This window comes from Oncorhynchus mykiss, chromosome 6, assembly GCF_013265735.2.
Source record: "Oncorhynchus mykiss isolate Arlee chromosome 6, USDA_OmykA_1.1, whole genome shotgun sequence".
Lineage (NCBI taxonomy): Eukaryota > Metazoa > Chordata > Actinopteri > Salmoniformes > Salmonidae > Oncorhynchus > Oncorhynchus mykiss.
In genome coordinates this window covers 72,117,099-72,135,656 of record NC_048570.1, presented here as the reverse complement: position 1 = coordinate 72,135,656, position 18,558 = coordinate 72,117,099, and the positions used below count along the sequence as shown (strand labels likewise).

General features: G+C 43.2%; 1 protein-coding gene across 3 annotated transcripts; it reads right to left on the bottom strand.

Moving 5' to 3' along the window:
• Nucleotides 1–193: 193 nt before the first annotated feature.
• Nucleotides 194–17,919, bottom strand: LOC110526510 (plakophilin-3). Of its 3 annotated transcripts, none has more exons than XM_021607537.2 (13): nucleotides 17,782–17,919; nucleotides 16,746–16,923; nucleotides 10,603–10,691; nucleotides 9,808–10,173; nucleotides 9,401–9,605; nucleotides 4,357–4,531; nucleotides 4,138–4,255; nucleotides 3,566–3,730; nucleotides 3,227–3,406; nucleotides 2,927–3,080; nucleotides 2,601–2,796; nucleotides 2,398–2,485; nucleotides 194–929 (listed from the first exon to the last, which is right to left on the bottom strand). In XM_021607537.2, exons 1-13 carry the CDS (start codon nucleotides 17,785–17,787, stop codon nucleotides 888–890), a joined length of 1,962 nt encoding a protein of 653 aa, XP_021463212.2. In that variant the 5' UTR covers nucleotides 17,788–17,919; the 3' UTR covers nucleotides 194–887. The 3 variants fall into 3 exon arrangements, with proteins under 3 accessions (XP_021463212.2, XP_021463213.2, XP_021463211.2); XM_021607538.2 differs by lacking the exon at nucleotides 17,782–17,919 and adding an exon at nucleotides 17,018–17,148; XM_021607536.2 differs by lacking the exon at nucleotides 17,782–17,919 and having other exon boundaries at nucleotides 16,746–17,151.
• Between the last annotated feature and the right edge of the window lie 639 nt (nucleotides 17,920–18,558).

Sequence of the window (18,558 nt, the reverse complement as noted above, 5' to 3'; positions counted from 1 at the left end):
AGGAACAGTATCTGTAAACTTAAACACGCCCTGTTTGGCCTGCCGCCAATGAGAACAATTCCTCCCACAAGAGAAGGCAGTACAAACGCTTCAGAGGAAACTCCATACTATGTGCTATGTACTATGTGAGGCAGTGAGCATTTACGATTAGTAACCATCATGAAACAATGTAGCACAGATCTGTGAAAGAAGATAAGATAATGATAATTTTATTTTCATTCTAAAAGGATACACTGGGAACAACTGTCTGGTCATGTCAGATGCTGTTTATTGTTAGTTATTTGGGGTGAAAATAAACACAGAAGAGGCTCCTTGGATGGAACCGGAAAACATTGTTTCACCATGACCATGGGAGTTTGGAGGGCACCCATCCTGTATCTTGTCTTTCAGTGAAGCATCCATGTACTGTAGAACTAATAACATCTAGAGGGTTGTATTCACTGTATGTTTGCAGGAATGGCAGGTTGAGCCCATATGGTACCAGAGATGAAAAGAGGCATCCAATGCCTTTTACGGGATGAGTCCACTAAGCAAACATTCACACATATGCATGCACACAGGCATGAACCACGCACACACACCGTCCTGAAGTGAAGATTCCTCAGTCATCCAACACACTCTCATGACAATACAAATATTAAGCTGGTAAAGCAGTCCATTTTGAAAGACCAATAAAATGTGATAATTTAAAAAATATATTGAGTAAAGAAAAGCTGCTTCTCCTCCGTCCTTAAATACATTCAGTAAATACATTCCTCAGAATTATTCAGGTTCCATCAACGCATCCATTTGAGACCAGATGTGTCAGGTTCATTGTGGGGGTCCTCCTGCTGGCTCTACCAGCAGGTCCAGAATATGAATCCAGTCAACGGGCCAAGCCGTCTGTTCTAAATGGCCGTGTCGGTGAAGTGACACTTTGTGAACCCTTTCTGTAAAACACAAGGGAGAACACAAGGGAGAAGGCCACTTAGATAGAGCAGTCTGTTTTTAGAAAGGGTAAATAGTAGGCCCAGGACGATACCAGTATCACAATATTTTTGTTCCATGGCAAAAATGAAAACACGAAGCAGATCAAACACTTTGCTCCTTTAAAAACCTGCTGTATGTGAAATAGTGTGTGCTATAGCTGGGAAAACCAATACATGTGACTGGATGACAACATAATGATGTTTGTATCCAACATTAGGGCTAAAGAAGTTAAATCCACTTGTTTCCTTGCCACAATACTAAATAGTATCACATAAATCTAATCCAATTGTACTTGTCCCATGCGCCGAATACAAAAGGTGTAGACTTTACAGTGAAATGCTTACTTACGAGCCCTTCCCCAACAATGCAGAGTTAAAAAGTACGAAAAGGCCAGTGGAGGCTGCTGAGGGGAGGACTGCTATTAATAATGGCTGGAATGGAGTCAATGGAATGGTGGCAAACACATCAAACCTGGTTTCCATATGGTTGATACCATTCCATTGGATCCATTTCAACCATTATAATGAGCCATCCTCCCCTCAGCAGCTTCCACTGATGTAGGTAGGGGTAAAAGTGAATAAATAAAAGGTGTCAATGTAAGTAATCCAGGTAGCCAGTATATTAACTGTTCAGCAATCTTATGGTTTGGGGGTAGAAGATGTTCAGGAGCCTTTTGGTCCCAGACGCTCTTGTACCACTTGCCATGAGGTAGAGAGAACAGTCTATGACAATTTTTCACGATTCTGGTATCGTCCCAAACAGTGTTTACAAGTGTCAACTGAAGATTGTTTTTTTCTCTGTGCAAAATATCAGACAGCCATTATCTTGCAAGAGACAATCAATGGCTGCTCCCAGCATTCCACTGCCAGATTCCAAACATACCATTTAACTGACCATCCAAGGAAACAAGGGATTAGACACTGCACTACAAACTCAAGTAGCACTATAGCACAAATGAGAGGACTGTCCAGCTGCCAACCACCAAGCCAAGGTGTTTTACTGGTCCTGTTCAATAAACCCCAAAACAACTCAAGCAAAGAAAACCATGATATAAAAGTTAGTCTAAATATATAACTGATAACAGATAACTAGATTGTATAAACTTGAACTGATAACTGTAGTACCTGCACAGAATGAGGATTCCTAAGGGCCACAAGAAAAATTAACTTCCATTAAAATGTAATAATTAACAGCTTTAGTGAAAATATGTGCCAAAGAACTATGGGGGATATCAGTGGATCCAGGGGAGGGGAGAAAAAAAAAAGTCTAACAAAAAGTTAGACTAACCATTAGAGGCCATAAAGAAAATAAAGAACCAGAGGGCCATGCACAATGGAAGAGGCCAAACAACCCCCCCCCCCCCCCCCCCCGTTCCTGCTCTCCAATCCCATCTAGCACAATGTCTATGTTAAATGGTGTTAGCCTCACCTGTTTATAATCTTTATGCAGCTTGCTGTACTGGAACATGTTGAAGAGTACTGTGGAAGCAGCCTTGGCAGCCTTCAGCTTCCCTGAGCTATAGTAGGAGAAAAACATAGTCAAACAACAGGAGCCAGACAGGAAATTGGAAATAAAAAGCAGACACAATGAATAACAAAAACCAAGAACACTGAGAGACAAGATTCACTAACCTGCTATTGTGGGAAGACTTGATTGCAAAAAGTTTGGGGAGTCCATCAAAGAAGGTGATGTCTCTCGCTGCTAGTGAGCTGCCTGCAACCAGGTTGTTGAGGATCCCACATATGTTGACCACCACTTCACCTGAGGGTTCCTTCTGGTGGCCATCACTGGGGAGCTTGGTCACCAGAACGTTCACTACCTTCGTAGCTGGAGGTCAGAAGGGTGAGATGTAGCCATTCTTTAAAGTCTCCTTATAAGGGGAATTACTGTGATTAATATGAATGGAATGGATGGATACAAGGTTGTGGGCAGGAGAGACAGAGGTAGAGTGTCTCACACATGTCGTTCTTGTTTCTGCTGTCTCGGGACAGGTTCCTCAGGAGGCCAGTGAGGGAACACATCTCCTGGTCGCTTTGTGTCTGCAGGAGGTCCAGCACCACAGGCAGCATCCGCTCCTGCTCTAAAGCCACCCAACTCAGCACTGACGCCCACTAATACACAAGGAGGAAGGGGAATTCAACACTAGTGTTGAGTACATTTTCAGTTGAACTGTAAATCTGAATGAAGCATAAGTAGCCTGTCATGGTGAAAGTGATGGCTAGGTGAGCCAGTGGGGGAGAGGAGGGGTGGGACTTACCCTGGTCTCTCCGGCTGTGATGTTCTGCAGGGCCCCTGCTGCAGCCTCTCGTGTTGCCGTGTTGGTCTCATAGTGCTGAAGCACGCGGTTATACAGCCCCACCACCTGGGGGTGCCACAGCCACTCCGCCCCCTTCGGCTGCTTAGCCACCTCTGAGGTGGACAGTTCCTGGTTCCGTCGCTATAGAGATCAGGGGGAGAGATTCATTACAGAAAAAACATATCATGGTTCCATATCCATCAGGATTGCATGACGACATACTGTACATGTTTCAGTGTCTTGATGTTTAGCCGTAACTTGATATTTCCTTTGGGTTTGCCTTGTGTAAATGACACCTACCTCTTTTGCCTTCTTGCTCTGTGGGGTGAAACAGCCAATGGACTCAGTCCCAGTAGTGGCTCTGGCCCACGTAGGCCCCTCCAGTCGCAGTAGGGTTGAGGGAGGGATCTCACTGTACAGCTGATAAGACAGGTTACTCAGGACACACACTGCATTCTCTACACCCTGCAGGCACATACAAAGATAGGGGGGGGGGGGGGGGGGGGGGAGAAGGAGGGAGCGAGAGAAAGAGAGCGAGAGGGTGAGATAGAAACACTGGTGGCCATTGTGTCTCTCAGAGCAGCCTGCGTTACATAAGGCATAGCAGATAGGCCACAGCATGACCAGTCTGGCTGTCTGGTAGATAATACAAACAGTACCACTAATGATGAACCTTACAGATACTTTGATTGGCTCTCACTCTACCCCAGCTGAACCAATGAGTTGCTGAAGCCTATCGTATTTAAGATCAAATCAAATGAGATATTAAATCAGTGAAAAGGGTTGGACCTGAAAGAACATGCCCAGAAAAATAATCAAGTTGTGAAACAAACACACAATAATGTGACATAGGTAGAACAGTTGAGGTGTACTTTGTCCTCTGATTTCTCATCCTGAAGGGAGTTCTGGATGTAGGCCACCAGCGAGTCCACCAGCCCTCGCATGTCTCTCATCTGCTGCCTCGTCCTCTCATTCACTGTGCTCAGGTTCCTGAACAGAGGAAGAGAGTACAGAGAAGTTGTATACAGTACATGTAACAGTCCATGTACAGTGTGTATGTATACAACATGTAGGCAGATATGTATAGCTACCTCAGGCAGCCTGTGGTGTTGTAGAAGATGTCTGCCTCAGATGGACTCTGACGGATCAGCTCTGGATCTCCACCACTGCACAGGGGCACCAGCACCCTCTCTGTGAGCTCACTCAATGTCTCTCTGGCCAACTTCTCCTTCAGACTCTCCTTAGAGGACATGTTCCACAGAATACCTGCAGGACAGACAGAGGAGAGAGAGGGTCTATTGAACTACTCCGTCGCATACACTAAAACGGCCTATGACCAGGATAGAGTGTGTGCTGATTACCTGACATCCAAATGATTTAACTTCAATAGGTCTAAATAATCACTATTAACACAGTGGGATTCATGTCATATGATGCCAAAGTAAACCCTTGGGAGCCTATTTTCTATGTGGCCAATAAATAATATCTGATGTATCAATATCAAATGTATTGTTATTTTGTCACATGCGCCAAATACAACAGTGAAATGCTTACTTAGAAGCTCTTAACTAACAATGCAGTTTTAAGAAAATAAAAAGTGTTAGGACAGTATTTACTAAAATAAACTTAAAATAAACTTTAAATATAAAATAAGACAAATTGAGAAAATAACAAATAATTAAGGAGCAACAAAAAAGTAACAGTAGCAAGGCAATATACAGGGGGTATCGGTCCAGAGTCAATCTGCGGGGGCAGCGGTTAGTCGAGGTAATTGAGGTAATATGTACATGTAGGTAGAGGTAAAGTGACTATGCATGGAAAATAAAGAGAAAGCATCAGCGTAAAATGAGGGGGGGGGGGGGGGGGGGCAATGCTAATAGTCCGGGTAGCCATTTGATTAGATGTTCAGGAGTCTAATGGCTTGGGGGCAGAAGCTGTTAGAAGCCTTTTGGACCTTCTACGGATCTGTAATGGGAAATATTATTTCTAAACTCAGCAAAAAAAAGAAACGTCCTCTCACTGTCAACTGCTTTTATTTTCAGCAAACTTAACATGTGTAAATATTTGTATCAACATAACAAGATTCAACAACTGAGACATGAACTGAACAAGTTCCACAGACGTGACTAACAAAAATTGAATAATGTGTCCCTGAACAAAAGGGGGGCAAAATCAAAAGTAACAGTAACAGTCAGTATCTGGTGCAGTCGCCAGCTGCATTAAGTACTGCAGTGCATCTCCTCCTCATGGACTGCACCAGATTTGCAAGTTCTTGCTGTGAGATGTTACCCCATTCTTCCACCAAGGTACCTGCAAGTTCCCGGACATTTCCTGGGGGAATGGCCCTAGCCCTCACCCTCCGATCCAACAGGTCCCAGACGTGCTCAATGGGATTGAGATCCGGGCTCTTCGCTGGCCATGGCAGAGCACTGACATTCCGGTCTTGCAGGAAATCATGCACAGAATGAGAAGTATGCTGGGGGCATTGTCATGCTGAAGGGTCATGTCAGGATGAGCCTGCAGGAAGGGTACCACATGAGGGAGGAGGATGTCTTCCCTGTAACACACAGCGTTGAGATTGCCTACAATCTACAAGCCCTCAGTCCAGCCTATTGTGGACAGTCTGAGCACTGATGGGGGGATTGTGCGTTCCTGGTGTAAATCGGGCAGTTGTTGCCATCCTGTACCTGTCCCGCAGGTGTGATGTTCAGATGTAACAACACCTGCACAGGATCGGTACATGTGGTCTGCCACTGTGAGGACGATCAGCTGTCCGTCCTGACTCCCTGTAGCACTGTCTTAGGCATCTCACAGTACGGACATTGCAATTTATTGCCCTGGCCACATCTGCAGTCCTCATGCCTCCTTGCAGCATGCCTAAGGCATGTTCATGTAGATGAGCAGGGACCCTAGGCATCTTTCTTTTGGTGTTTTTCCCTTTTCGCCAGAGCGGAAGATCCCAATCACGTTCTGCTTGTGTGTTTCTTTACCTCTACTTTACTCACCAGTTTTTGTGGTCACCCTCCCTTCACATTTCTCACTGTCAGTCTTGAATTATGATTATTTTACAGGTGAAGTTTACATGTGAAATGCCATGCAGCGTCTGATTTGATCTCAATCCAATTCATGGGGATATGCATATATATCTTCTTTAAACAGTGAAGTAATCTACACTGTTGGTTTCAATTATATACAGTTAGCAAAAACTTTAGCAGATGGTGTTAACAAACTGTAGCTTACCTGTGTTTAGTTATCATCAAAGCACATATTTTGCCTAGTGGTGCACATTGCTGAGTTTTGGTCACTGTCACGCCCTGATCTGTTTCACCTGTCCTTGTGATTGTCTCTACCCCCTCCAGGTGTCGCTTATTTTCCCTGCCTTTGCCTGTTTTCTTTTGGACTCCATTCCCACCTGCCTGACCTTGGCTACCCCTTTTGGATTGTTAATAAACATATTGGACTCATCTGCCTCCTGTGTCTGCATCTGGTCTCGTCTTGTGCCCTTATAGCCACATGAGAGAAAAATGCAACCATTTGCACAATCATCCTAAAATCTCATATGAATGTTTTTTTTTTTTTTTACAGTAACGTTAGACTATGCTATTATATTCAGTTATATAGAATACTATAATTATGTGATGTTGCAGAAATTGATTCAGCCTTGATTCAGCCTTGATCTAACTTTATTAAACAAGCACCATTCCTGAGAGTAGTCTGTTCCCTGGGCAGCCAAAAACAAACATACATTACTATTTCTGCAAGCACAAAACTCTCTCAACTTAACTTCCTGCTGATGGGGCATCAACTGGCTTTTCATTGTATCCAAAGTGGTTGGGTAGGTTAAACCCGTAGAATATTCACACAGCAATCAGTTTGTACTTGTATTTATTGCTGCCAAAGCAGCAGCTACTCTTCCTGATGTCGAGCAAAATTAAGGCAGTTTATACCATTTTAAAAACATTACAATACATTCACAGATTTCACAACACACTGTGTGTCCTCAGGCCCCTACTCCACCACATATCTACAGCACTAAATCCATGTGTATGTATCGTGTGTGTGTGTGTGTGTGTGTGTGTGTGTGTGTGTGCGCGCGTGCCGTGTGTGCGCGCCAATATTTGTGTTGCTTCACGGTCCCCGCTGTTCCATAAGGTGTTTTTTTAATCAGATTTTTAAATCTAATTTTACTGCTTGCGTCAGGTATTTGATGTGGAATAGAGTTCCATGTAGTCATGGCTCCATGTGCTTCCCATAGTCTGTTCTGGACTTGGAGACTGTGAAGAGACCTCCTGTGGCATGTCTTGTGGGGTATGCATGGGTGTCCGAGCTGTGTGCCAGTAGTTTAGACAGACAGCTCGGGTCATTCAACTTGTCAATACCTCTCATAAATAAAAGTAGTGAAGAAGTCAATCTCTCCTCCACTTTCAGCCAGGAGAAATTGACATGTATATTATTAATATTAGCTCTCTGTGTACATCCAAGGTCCAGCCGTGCTGCCCTTTTCTGAGCCAATTGCAATTTTCCTAAGTCCTTTTTTGTGGCACCTGACCATACGACTGAACAGTAGTCAAGGTGCGACAAAACTAGGGCCAGTAGGACCTGCCTTGTTAATAGTGTTGTTACTCCAAGCAGTTTTAGTAATCTCAACGTGCTCAATTTCCACAAGATTTAGTTGAGGTTTAGGGTTTAGTGAGTGTTTTGTTCCAAATACAATGCTTTAAGTTTTAGAAATATTTAGGGCTAACTTATTCCTTGCCACCCTCTCTGAAACTAACTGCAGCTCTTTGTTGAGTGTTGCAGTCATTTCAGTTGCTGTCGTAGCTAACGTGTATAAAGTTGAGTCATCCGCATACATAGACACTCTGGCTTTACTCAAAGTCAGTGGCATGTCGTTATTAAAAATTGAAAAAAGCAAGGGGCCTAAACAGCTACCTTGGGGAATTCCTGATTCTAACTGGATTATATTTGAGTGGCATCCATTAAAGAACACCCTCTGTGTTCTGTTAGACAAGTAACTCTTTATCCACATTATAGCAGGGGGTGTAAAGCCATAACACATATGTTTTTCCAGCAGCAGACTATGATCAATAATGTCAAAAGCTGCATTGAAGTCTAACAAGACAGCCCCCACAATCATTTTATCATCAATTTCTCTCAGCCAATCATCAGTCATTTGTGTAAGTGCTATGCTTGTTGAGTGTCCTTCCCTATAAGCATGCTGAAATTCTGTAGTCAATTTATTTACTGTGAAATTGCATTGTATCTGGTCAAAAAATGTAGAAGTTTACTAAGGGTTGGTAACAGGCTGGTCGGCTATTTGAGCCTTAAAGGGGGCTTTACTATTCTTGGGTAGCGGAATGACTTTAGCTTCCCTCCAGGCCTGAGGGCACATGCTCTCTAGTAGGCTTAAATTGAAGATGTGGCAAATAAGAGTGGCAATATTGTCTGCTATTATCCTCAGTAATTTTCCATCTAGATTGTCAGACCCCGGTGGCTTGTCATTGTTGATAGACAACAATAATTCTTTCACCTCTTCCACACTGACTTTACGGAATTCAAAAGTACAATTCCTGTCTTTCATAATTTGGTCCGATATACTTAGATATGTAGTGTCAGCGTTTGTTGCTGGCATGTCATCCCTAAGTTTGCTTATCTTGCCAATGAAAAAGTCATTAAAGTAGTTTGCAATATCAGTGGGCTTTGTGATCAATGAGCTATCTGATTCAATAAATGAAGAAGCCAGGTTGGCTTTTTTCCCCCAAAATGTTATTTGTCTGGACTTCTCAAAGCTGTAGAAGTAAACAGAAAATAAAACATTCACACAGCAGCAATGTTTTTCATAAAACTGATAGGATATTGATATTGGTTAGAAAAAAGCAAATGATATTGATATAGATTTTCCATATCGGTGTCCATCACTACTAAAAATATATTATATTTGGGATTTAAACTTTATTAACTTTATGCTGGACTCTAATTGAAATAAAGTGTTTATTTGAATCTCTGATTGGGGACATGTCACTTTGAATGTTTTGCTTTTCTTGCTCTCATACTGACACAGTATTTCCTTGAACTTTAAAATTGTAACTTCGTTTGAGATCCAAGCTGATTGTTAAAGTATATAGATGATCTTACCAGTGATGTTCTTGTGAAGCTCCTCATCTGGTTCGTTTAGGACACTGATGAGCTTGGTTATTCCCTCGGCCTCAATGAGGGCCGCCTTGTTGTCCATGTTCTCATAGATGAGGTTGCGTGTAGCGCCTGTAGCATAGCACTGGACCTCCTGGCTGTCACTGCTGAAGAGCTGCACCAGGGCTGGGACACCCTTCAGCAGACGCACCTGTAGACAGGGTGGGCCAGTCTATATGACTATCAGGCTGACTTACTAAGCCATAACAAGACAATCAATTATATATTACAATGGATTTTTGATAAGAGCATGGAGATCTCAGTTTAGTTTAAACAGTAGGGCTGTAAATTCAATTTTGGGCAATGAAGTATGTTACTGTAAATGGCTATTATTATTGAGAAGGACCTGTTACCTGGTTCTTGGCATCACTGCTATGGTAACATTGGTGCTGGATGTAGGCTGCTCCCAGCACCTGCATGGCTGTGTCGGACATGAAGAGATAGTTGACCGCGGTGGGCATGTCTAAACTGTGCAGGGAGTTCTGGTACTGACCCCAGCCTCCGCACACACTGCCACTGCCCCCGCCAGACACCTGACAAACTGATCTGGACCTGGCGGTCCTCGTCCGGCTGGTCTGGTAGCCACCCAGCTGGATGTCGTCATGGTGGAGGTAGCCAATGTTGACTGGAGGCTGGCTGATTCTATATCTAGGTCCTAACTCCACCGCTGAGCAAGACGAGTACCCACCTCCCAAGTACTGCTGGGATACCGGGGGCATCTAGAGGACATACAGAGAGAACACTGTTACACTTAACTATCTACACTATAAAAATCCCCAAAAAGCAAACATTGGCCAAACTGTCTAGTTTAAAAATTAGGTAATGGGTAAGATGTTTTTAGACTCTTTGGGCAGTAGAATCCTGTCCAGAGATTTTTGTTCCTGTGTCTCATCTAAACATAGATATGGTAGGATCCTGTGAAATACTGCATGTATGTGCTGTGAGGGTGCAGCTGTGAAGTGTGTCACTGTGGTAGGACTGTGGAGTTTCTTTTTTTAACACATCTCTCCTGGTTTAGATAAGGGACAAAGGTGGCATGGCAATCAGCTAGAAAAGTAGGACTTTGGGGCTGTTGGATTAGGGTTTATCATGAAGGCAAAAATAAACACAACTGAACATTAGAAAATATGAAGTCCTACCGTACTCACCTTCATGGTCCTGCTCCCTGTGTTATACACCATTGACTTAGAGCTGAATCCGGGGTTGTACGTGTTAAATCTCATTGTGCCACCATGGTCTACATGTGGATAGAGAAATAGTTTGTCTTAGACAGAGAATGCAACCACAACATTCTCCTGAGATTACAACTTTGTAATTAGTCTAATTACATATTAATGAAGTTATAACGTGTCTTGTTCTTGTTACCACAAAGAGTGACCAATGATGACTGATTAGCTTCTTGCCACTTTCTTTGCTATTTGGACTCATGGTTACTATGTTTGTGCATGAAAAACAACAACAATATCAGCCTCAGCTGTACACCAAGACAAGCAGCAAACATGTAGAAATGTAAACACACACCCAGGGAGATATTGCACAATACCTAATGTTTTAAAGGGGATTAGCCTAAAACTGGAGCTGCACTGTACTGAGATATAGAAACATTGAGGGAAGAAACAAGATAATGTTGGACTAAGCAAGCAGGGTAGTATACCTTTGGGAGACTCTTTGTTTTGTGAGAGAGAGTGCATAACAGGACATAAAAATCTCATTTTCTTACTGTGTATACAAGCACTGTATGTTTTGACTGTATAACCATGGCAACAGTGTGATAATATGATGTTGTAAGTCATTTGAGACTGTATTATCTATCTACAGTATTATCTATAGCCCCCTGTTGAGTTTGAATAGGAGTTGCCATAACATAAGCTTTTGTCAAATAAACTATGCATTATATTCCCAATATCCCCTCCATTATGAGTTTTACTTACACACACATACACACACACATACTCACACACACGAATATGATCAATTGTTGGGAATGTACTTCACTGCTGAGTGGAATAGGCCTACTATCACTGTATGTTTTCAATCAAAAAAACTTTCTTAATTTGTTTATAACAGCACTATAATTAACAGTATAGTTTTCCCAACCCAAGTTGTTTGCCTTCTCATTGCAAAACACAGGCAGCTGACTGATTTATGTGTTGGTTTCACGTAGTTCTTTTTGAGATCTGACCACAATATCCAACCCAACCCACTCAACCATGTCCAAAATAGAACATGAGCTGAGCAGCTTGGTGCTACTGATAACCCATTCTGAAGAGCTGAATGTATGGAACATTCGTGTCCAACCATCGGAGGGTCCCACTTTTTTTAATCAGAGCATTATGTTATCAATATCCACCATGACTAGCAGTTCAAAACTACCATTATACTTTATCATATTATACTGTATTGTGCATCATTTCCCTCCCTAATCCTGTAAAAAAAATAATGTCATAAAGTGTCAACTATCCGAAATTGACATGCTCAAAACATTGCCCACTAAACTAGCTACCTGAGGATATCATTCTAGTGTTAAAAAAATAAACATTCTCCAACTGTGTAACCATTTTGAGGAATCCAGCTAAATATTCCTTCTATTAGTATTGGGCATGAAATAATCTTTAAAAGTGTTAAATCAGTCAGCACAAGGATTAAAAGCTCAGAGACTAAATACTACCCTTTTCTTCAATAATTCGCTGAGTTGATCCTCTGTCACTTATGAGCCATGTGACTGTTACTTGTTCATACTGTATAGGCATCAAACTTCTGCTAAAATCTAAAGCCTCGGGTGCCATAGCCTTGTAAGATGTGAATGACAAACCCATGAAAAGGAATGTGTCACTCACATAATATGGTTCATTGCCACATGCAGTGATATTTCCTGGCTGTGACTAAATGTTTTATTCAATGCTTTAGCACACTCTGCAAACCCGGATGTTCTAGCCGTGTCTGAATCCTGGCTTAGGAAGACCACCAAAAATTCTGAAATCTCCATTCCGAACTACAATATTTTCAGACAAGATAGAACAGCCAAAGGGGGCGGTGTTGCAATCTACTGCAGAGATAGCCTGCAGAGTTCTGTCCTACAGAGTTCTGTCCTACTATCCAGGTCTGTACCCAAACAATTTGAACTTCTACTTTTAAAAATCCACCTCTCTAAAAACAAGTCTCTCACTGTTGCCACCTGCTATAGACCACTCTCTGCCCCCAGCTGTGCTCTGGACACCATATGTGAACTGATTGCCCCCCATCTATCTTCAGAGCTCGAGCTGCTAGGCGACCTAAACTGGAACATACTTAACACCCCAGCCAACCTACAATCTAAGCTTGATGCCCTCAATCTCACATAAATGATCAATGAACCTGCCAGATACCACCCCAAAGCCGTAAACACGGGCGCCCTCATAGATATCATCCTAACCAACTTGCCCTCTAAGTACACCTCTGCTGTTTTCAACCAAGATCTCAGCAATCACTGCCTCATTGCCTGCATCCGTAATGGGTCAGCGGTCAAACAACCTCCACTCATCACTGTCAAACGCTCCCTGAAACACTTCAGCGAGCAGGCCTTTCTTATCGACCTGGCCGGGTATCCTGGAAGGACATTGACCTCATCCCGTCAGTAGAGGATGCCTGGTTATTTTTTTTAAATGCCTTCCTCACCATCTTAAATAAGCATGCCCCTTTCAAGAAATTTTGAACCAGGAACAGATATAGCCCCTGGTTCTCTCCAGACCTGACTGCCCTTAACCAACACAAAAACATCCTATGGCGTTCTGCATTAGCATCGAACAGCCCCTGTGATATGCAACTTTTCAGGGAAGCTAGAAACCAATACACACAGGCAGTTAGAAAAGCCAAGGCTAGCTTTTTCAAGCAGAAATTTGCTTCCTGCAACACAAACTCAAAAGATCTGGGACACTGTAAAGTCCATGGAGAATAAGAACACCTCCTCCCAGCTGCCCACTGCACTGAGGATAGGAAACACTATCACCACCAATAAATCCACTATAATTGAGAATTTCAATAAGAATTTTTCTACGGCTGGCCATGCTTTCCACCTGGCTACCCCTACCCCGGTCAACAGCACTGCACCCCCCACAGCATCTCGCCCAAGTCTTCCCCATTTCTCCTTCTCCCAAATCCAGTCAGCTGATGTTCTGAAAGAGCTGCAAACTCTTGACCCCTACAAATCAGCCGGGCTAGACAATCTGGACCCTTTTTTTCTAAAATGATCTGCCGAATTTGTTGCAACCCTTATTACTAGCCTGTTCAACCTCTCTTTCGTGTCGTCTGAGATTCCCAAAGATTGGAAAGCAGCTGTGGTCATCCCCCTCTTCAAAGGGGGGGACACTCTTGACCCAAACTGCTACAGACTTATATCTATCCTACCCTGCCTTTCTAAGGTCTTCGAAAGCCAAGTCAACAAACAGATTACCGACCATTTCGAATCCCACCATACCTTCTCCGCTATGCAATCTGGTTTCCGAGCTGGTCATGGGTGCACCTCAGCCATGCTCAAGGTCCTAAACGATATCTTAACCGCCATCGATAAGAAACAGTACTGTGCAGCCGTATTCATTGACCTGGCCAAGGCTTTCGACTCTGACAATCACCACATCCTCATCGGCAGACTCGATAGCCTTGGTTTCTCAAATGATTGCCTCGCCTGGTTCACCAACTATTTCTCTGATAGAGTTCAGTGTGTCAAATCGGAGGGCCTGTTGTCCGGGCCTCTGGCAGTTTCTATGGGGGTACCACAGGGTTCAATTCTTGGACTGACTCTCTTCTTTGTATACATCAATGATGTCGCTCTTGCTGCTGGTGAGTCTCTGATCCACCTCTATGCAGATGACACCATTCTGTATACTTCTGGCCCTTCTTTGGACTCTGTGTTAACAACCCTCCAGACGAGCTTCAATGCCATACAACTCTCCTTCCGTGGCCTCCAATTGCTCTTAAATACAAGTAAAACTAAATGCATGCTCTTCAACCGATCGCTGCCTGCACCTGCCCGCCTGTCCAACATCACTACTCTGGATGGTTCTGACTTAGAATATGTGGACAACTACAAATACCTAGGTGTCTGGTTAAACTGTAAACTCTCCTTCCAGACTCACATCAAACATCTCCAATCCAAAGTTAAATCTAGAATTGGCTTCCTATTTCGCAAAAAAGCCTCCTTCCTCCTGTCTCAGCCTCCAGTATTTATGCTGCAGTAGTTTATGTGTCGGGGGGGCTAGGGTCAGTTTGTTATATCTGGAGTACTTCTCCTGTCCTATTCGGTGTCCTGTGTGAATTTAAGTGTGCTCTCTCTAATTCTCTCTTTCTTTCTCTCTCTCGGAGGACCTGAGCCCTAGGACCATGCCTCAGGACTACCTGACATGATGACTCCTTGGTGTCCCCAGTCCACCTGGCCGTGCTGCTGCTCCAGTTTCAACTGACCTGAGCCCTAGGACCATGCCCCAGGACTACCTGACATGATGACTCCTTGCTGTCCTCAGTCCACCTGGCCGTGCTGCTGCTCCAGTTTCAACTGACCTGAGCCCTAGGACCATGCCCCAGGACTACCTGACATGATGACTCCTTGCTGTCCTCAGTCCACCTGACCGTGCTGCTGCGCCAGTTTCAACTGTTCTGCCGTATTATTATTCGACCATGCTGGTCATTTATGAACATTTGAACATCTTGGCCATGTTCTGTTATAATCTCCACCCGGCACAGCCAGAAGAGGACTGGCCACCCCACATAGCCTGGTTCCTCTCTAGGTTTCTTCCTAGGTTTTGGCCTTTCTAGGGAGTTTTTCCTAGCCACCGTGCTTCTACACCTGCATTGCTTGCTGTTTGGGGTTTTAGGCTGGGTTTCTGTACAGCACTTTGAGATATCAGCTGATGTACGAAGGGCTATATAAATACATTTGATTTGATTTGATTCACTCATGCTGCCAAACATACCCTTGTAAAACTGACCATCCTACCGATCCTCGACTCCGGCGACGTCATTTACAAAACAGCCTCCAATTCCCTACTCAATAAATTGGATGCAGTCTATCACAGTGCCATACGTTTTGTCACCAATGCCCCATATACTACCCACCACTGCGACCTGTACGCTCTCGTTGGCTGGCCCTCGCTTAATACTCGTCGCCAAACCCACTGGCTCCAGGTCATCTTACAAGACCCTGCTAGGTAAAGTCCCCCCTTATCTCACCTCGCTGGTCACCATAGCAGCACCCACCTGTAGCACGCGCTCCAATAGGTATATCTCTCTGATCACCCCCAAAACCAATTCTTACTTTGGCCGCCTCTCCTTCCAGTTCTCTGCTGCCAATAACTGGAACGAACTGCAAAAATCTCTGAAACTGGAAACACATCCCCCTCACTAGCTTTAAGCACCAGCTGTCAGAGCAGCTCACAGATTACTGCACCTGTACATAGCCCATCTATAATTTAGCCCAAGCAACTACCTCTCCCCCTACTGTATTTATTTAGCTCCTTTGCACCCCTATTATTTCTATCTCTACTTTGCACATTCTTCCACTGCAAATGTAGCATTCCAGTGTTTATTTTTTACATTTATTTTTTACTTGCTATATTGTATTTACTTTGATACCATGGCCTTTTTTACCTTTATCTCCCTTATCTCACCTAATTTGCTCACATTGTATATAGACTTATTTTTCTACTGTATTATTGACTATGTTTGTTTTACTCCATGTGTAACTCTGTGTTTTTATATGTGTCGAACTGCTTTGCTTTATCTTGGCCAGGCCGCAATTGTAAATGAGAACTTGTTCTCAACTTGCCTACCTTGTTAAATAAATAAAAATGTTATGCTTTTTCAGAATATCACATCTTCTGTGTAAAAGCATCTGTGTATAAGTAACTTTTTATATGCAGAATTACTGTTTGGCATCTGGCAAGACAGATTGAATGCTTTACTGGTTTGCCATAGCATCTGTTGACACCATGACTGCAGATGTGAGGACCATTGGTCAGATCACTCAGATGTGTTACCTTGCCCCTGCATGTTATGAAATACCTGCAGGCCTGCATTTTCATGGCATGTAGGAGAGAGTAATATAGCCTAGTTGGAGGTGGTCTTACGGGAAACCGCTATACCTTAATATGACTACTCACACCACACTATAAACCCTTAAAGAATTCCAAAACTTGTTTTAATGAGTATTTGGTCTGGTCTACACACAGCTGATAATTCATGTGTGCTTTTAAATTGGGAAAACAAATGCCTCACATTTCTAAAATGGGGCACAGGCTAAAACGTAAAATAAGTTGCCCACCTGGGGAAATGCAGTTCGAGCAGTTCAGCCGTGTGAGGGTAGAATACTTCTTTTCGGCGAGGCGCAAATTGACTTGTTGTTGAACCCTCTTAGCCCTTTCCACCTCGTCCATTATGGAACCCCTCGGTCCCAACTGCACATCGGACGGGACTGCATAAGTGGTGACCGCGGTGTTGGGCTGTAGGGCAGACAGAAAGCAGCTCTCTGAAGCAACGGTCGCACTCATTGCGATAACCACAAATTGAAACAATCATTTCAAATTGACAGAGGACCTTCAAATAGAGTCCCTAGTTCGTTATTATGTGTAAATGACGCCCAGCTCCTATGTATAAAGTGGCAGACTCATGCACTCAATAATTCCCAAAGGCACGCAGACCACCCTGCTACACTTCTTTCTGAATTTATGCTTGCCTCCTCCAGCCAAACGCTAGGAGGAGTTATTTGATGTCACGCAGTCTCACATTGGCAACACACAGCCTACTGCAGCAGCTGCAGCATAATACACTAGGAGAATGTTTCAATTAAAGCTGGAATCTTTAGTTGTAACATACATTTCTGGATATAAATTAAAGGAACTGTTCCAGTGAAAATCGAAATGGTAAAAGTTCACATTCTGTTAACTCATATGTTGTTGACTTATTCTATCCTCATATATACTCGTAGTTGTGGCCAAAGCATAAAACACTTCAAAAAACCCACCTCAAATTTGTAGGCTATCAGCGGTCTACTGGCATGATTATTTTTAATGACCGGTATATGCCCACAATATTCTGTTCTTGTTTTTCCCTCGCTACTGAATTGATGTGAATTGAATTGAAGTTAATAATTAGCCTATTAATTAGCTATGAAACGACAGGACATCATTTGAGACCATGTCATCTCCTTCTGAACCAACATTGCATACCTTACCATCTTTGACCCATGCCCGGTTTTAGGTACCTAATGTAGGTACAATAAAACACTCACAAGGTTTACATGTATCATTATCCCATCAGATAATCCAAAGACCCCAACATAGTCAGATTAAGGGACTCACCATCATAATAGGTTTAAGGAGCCTTTGCCAGAGTGTTTTAAATATTTTCTGTCTTCTTTCCGTATTCCTTCTACCTACAGTTAGCTCTAGTCCGTCTGTTCTCTTTTAGGGAGGTGGTGGTTTTAGACTAAGGAGTGCTGAGCTCTGAGGGCTCACCCCTGATTTAACCCTTCCCTTATACTCCACATCCTGGCCCGATTTAGATGAAGATGGGAGTATGGGATAGGGATGAAGACAGAGAGAAAGATGAGTCAAAGAGGAGAGGCTAGGTTAGAAGTGAAGATGTGAGAACATATTTTAACCAAATGTGTCTAAATGAATCACAAACTGTCAGGGCCCAAAATTGTTATAGTGATATCAATGGGTTTCATGTCAGTGTACTGGTTCTGTTTGGTGAAGATTTTGTATGAATGTGTGGTTGGGTTGGACCAGAGGGTTAAAAGTGTTGACCTTGGTCAACACTGTATGTCATTAACTTTCTCTCATGAACATGCTGCTGTCATTGATTATGTAGTCAATCAATCAATCAAATGTATTTATAAAGCCCTTCTTACATCAGCTGATATCTCAAAGTGCTGTACAGAAACCCAGCCTAAAAACCCCAAACAGCAAGCAATGCAGGTGTAGAAGCACGGTGGCTAGGAAAAACTCCCTAGAAAGGCCAGAACCTAGGAAGAAACCTAGAGGAACCAGGCTATGAGGGGTGGCCAGTCCTCTTCTGGCTGTGCCGGGTGGAGATTATAACAGAACATAGCCAAGATGTTCAAACCAACAGGG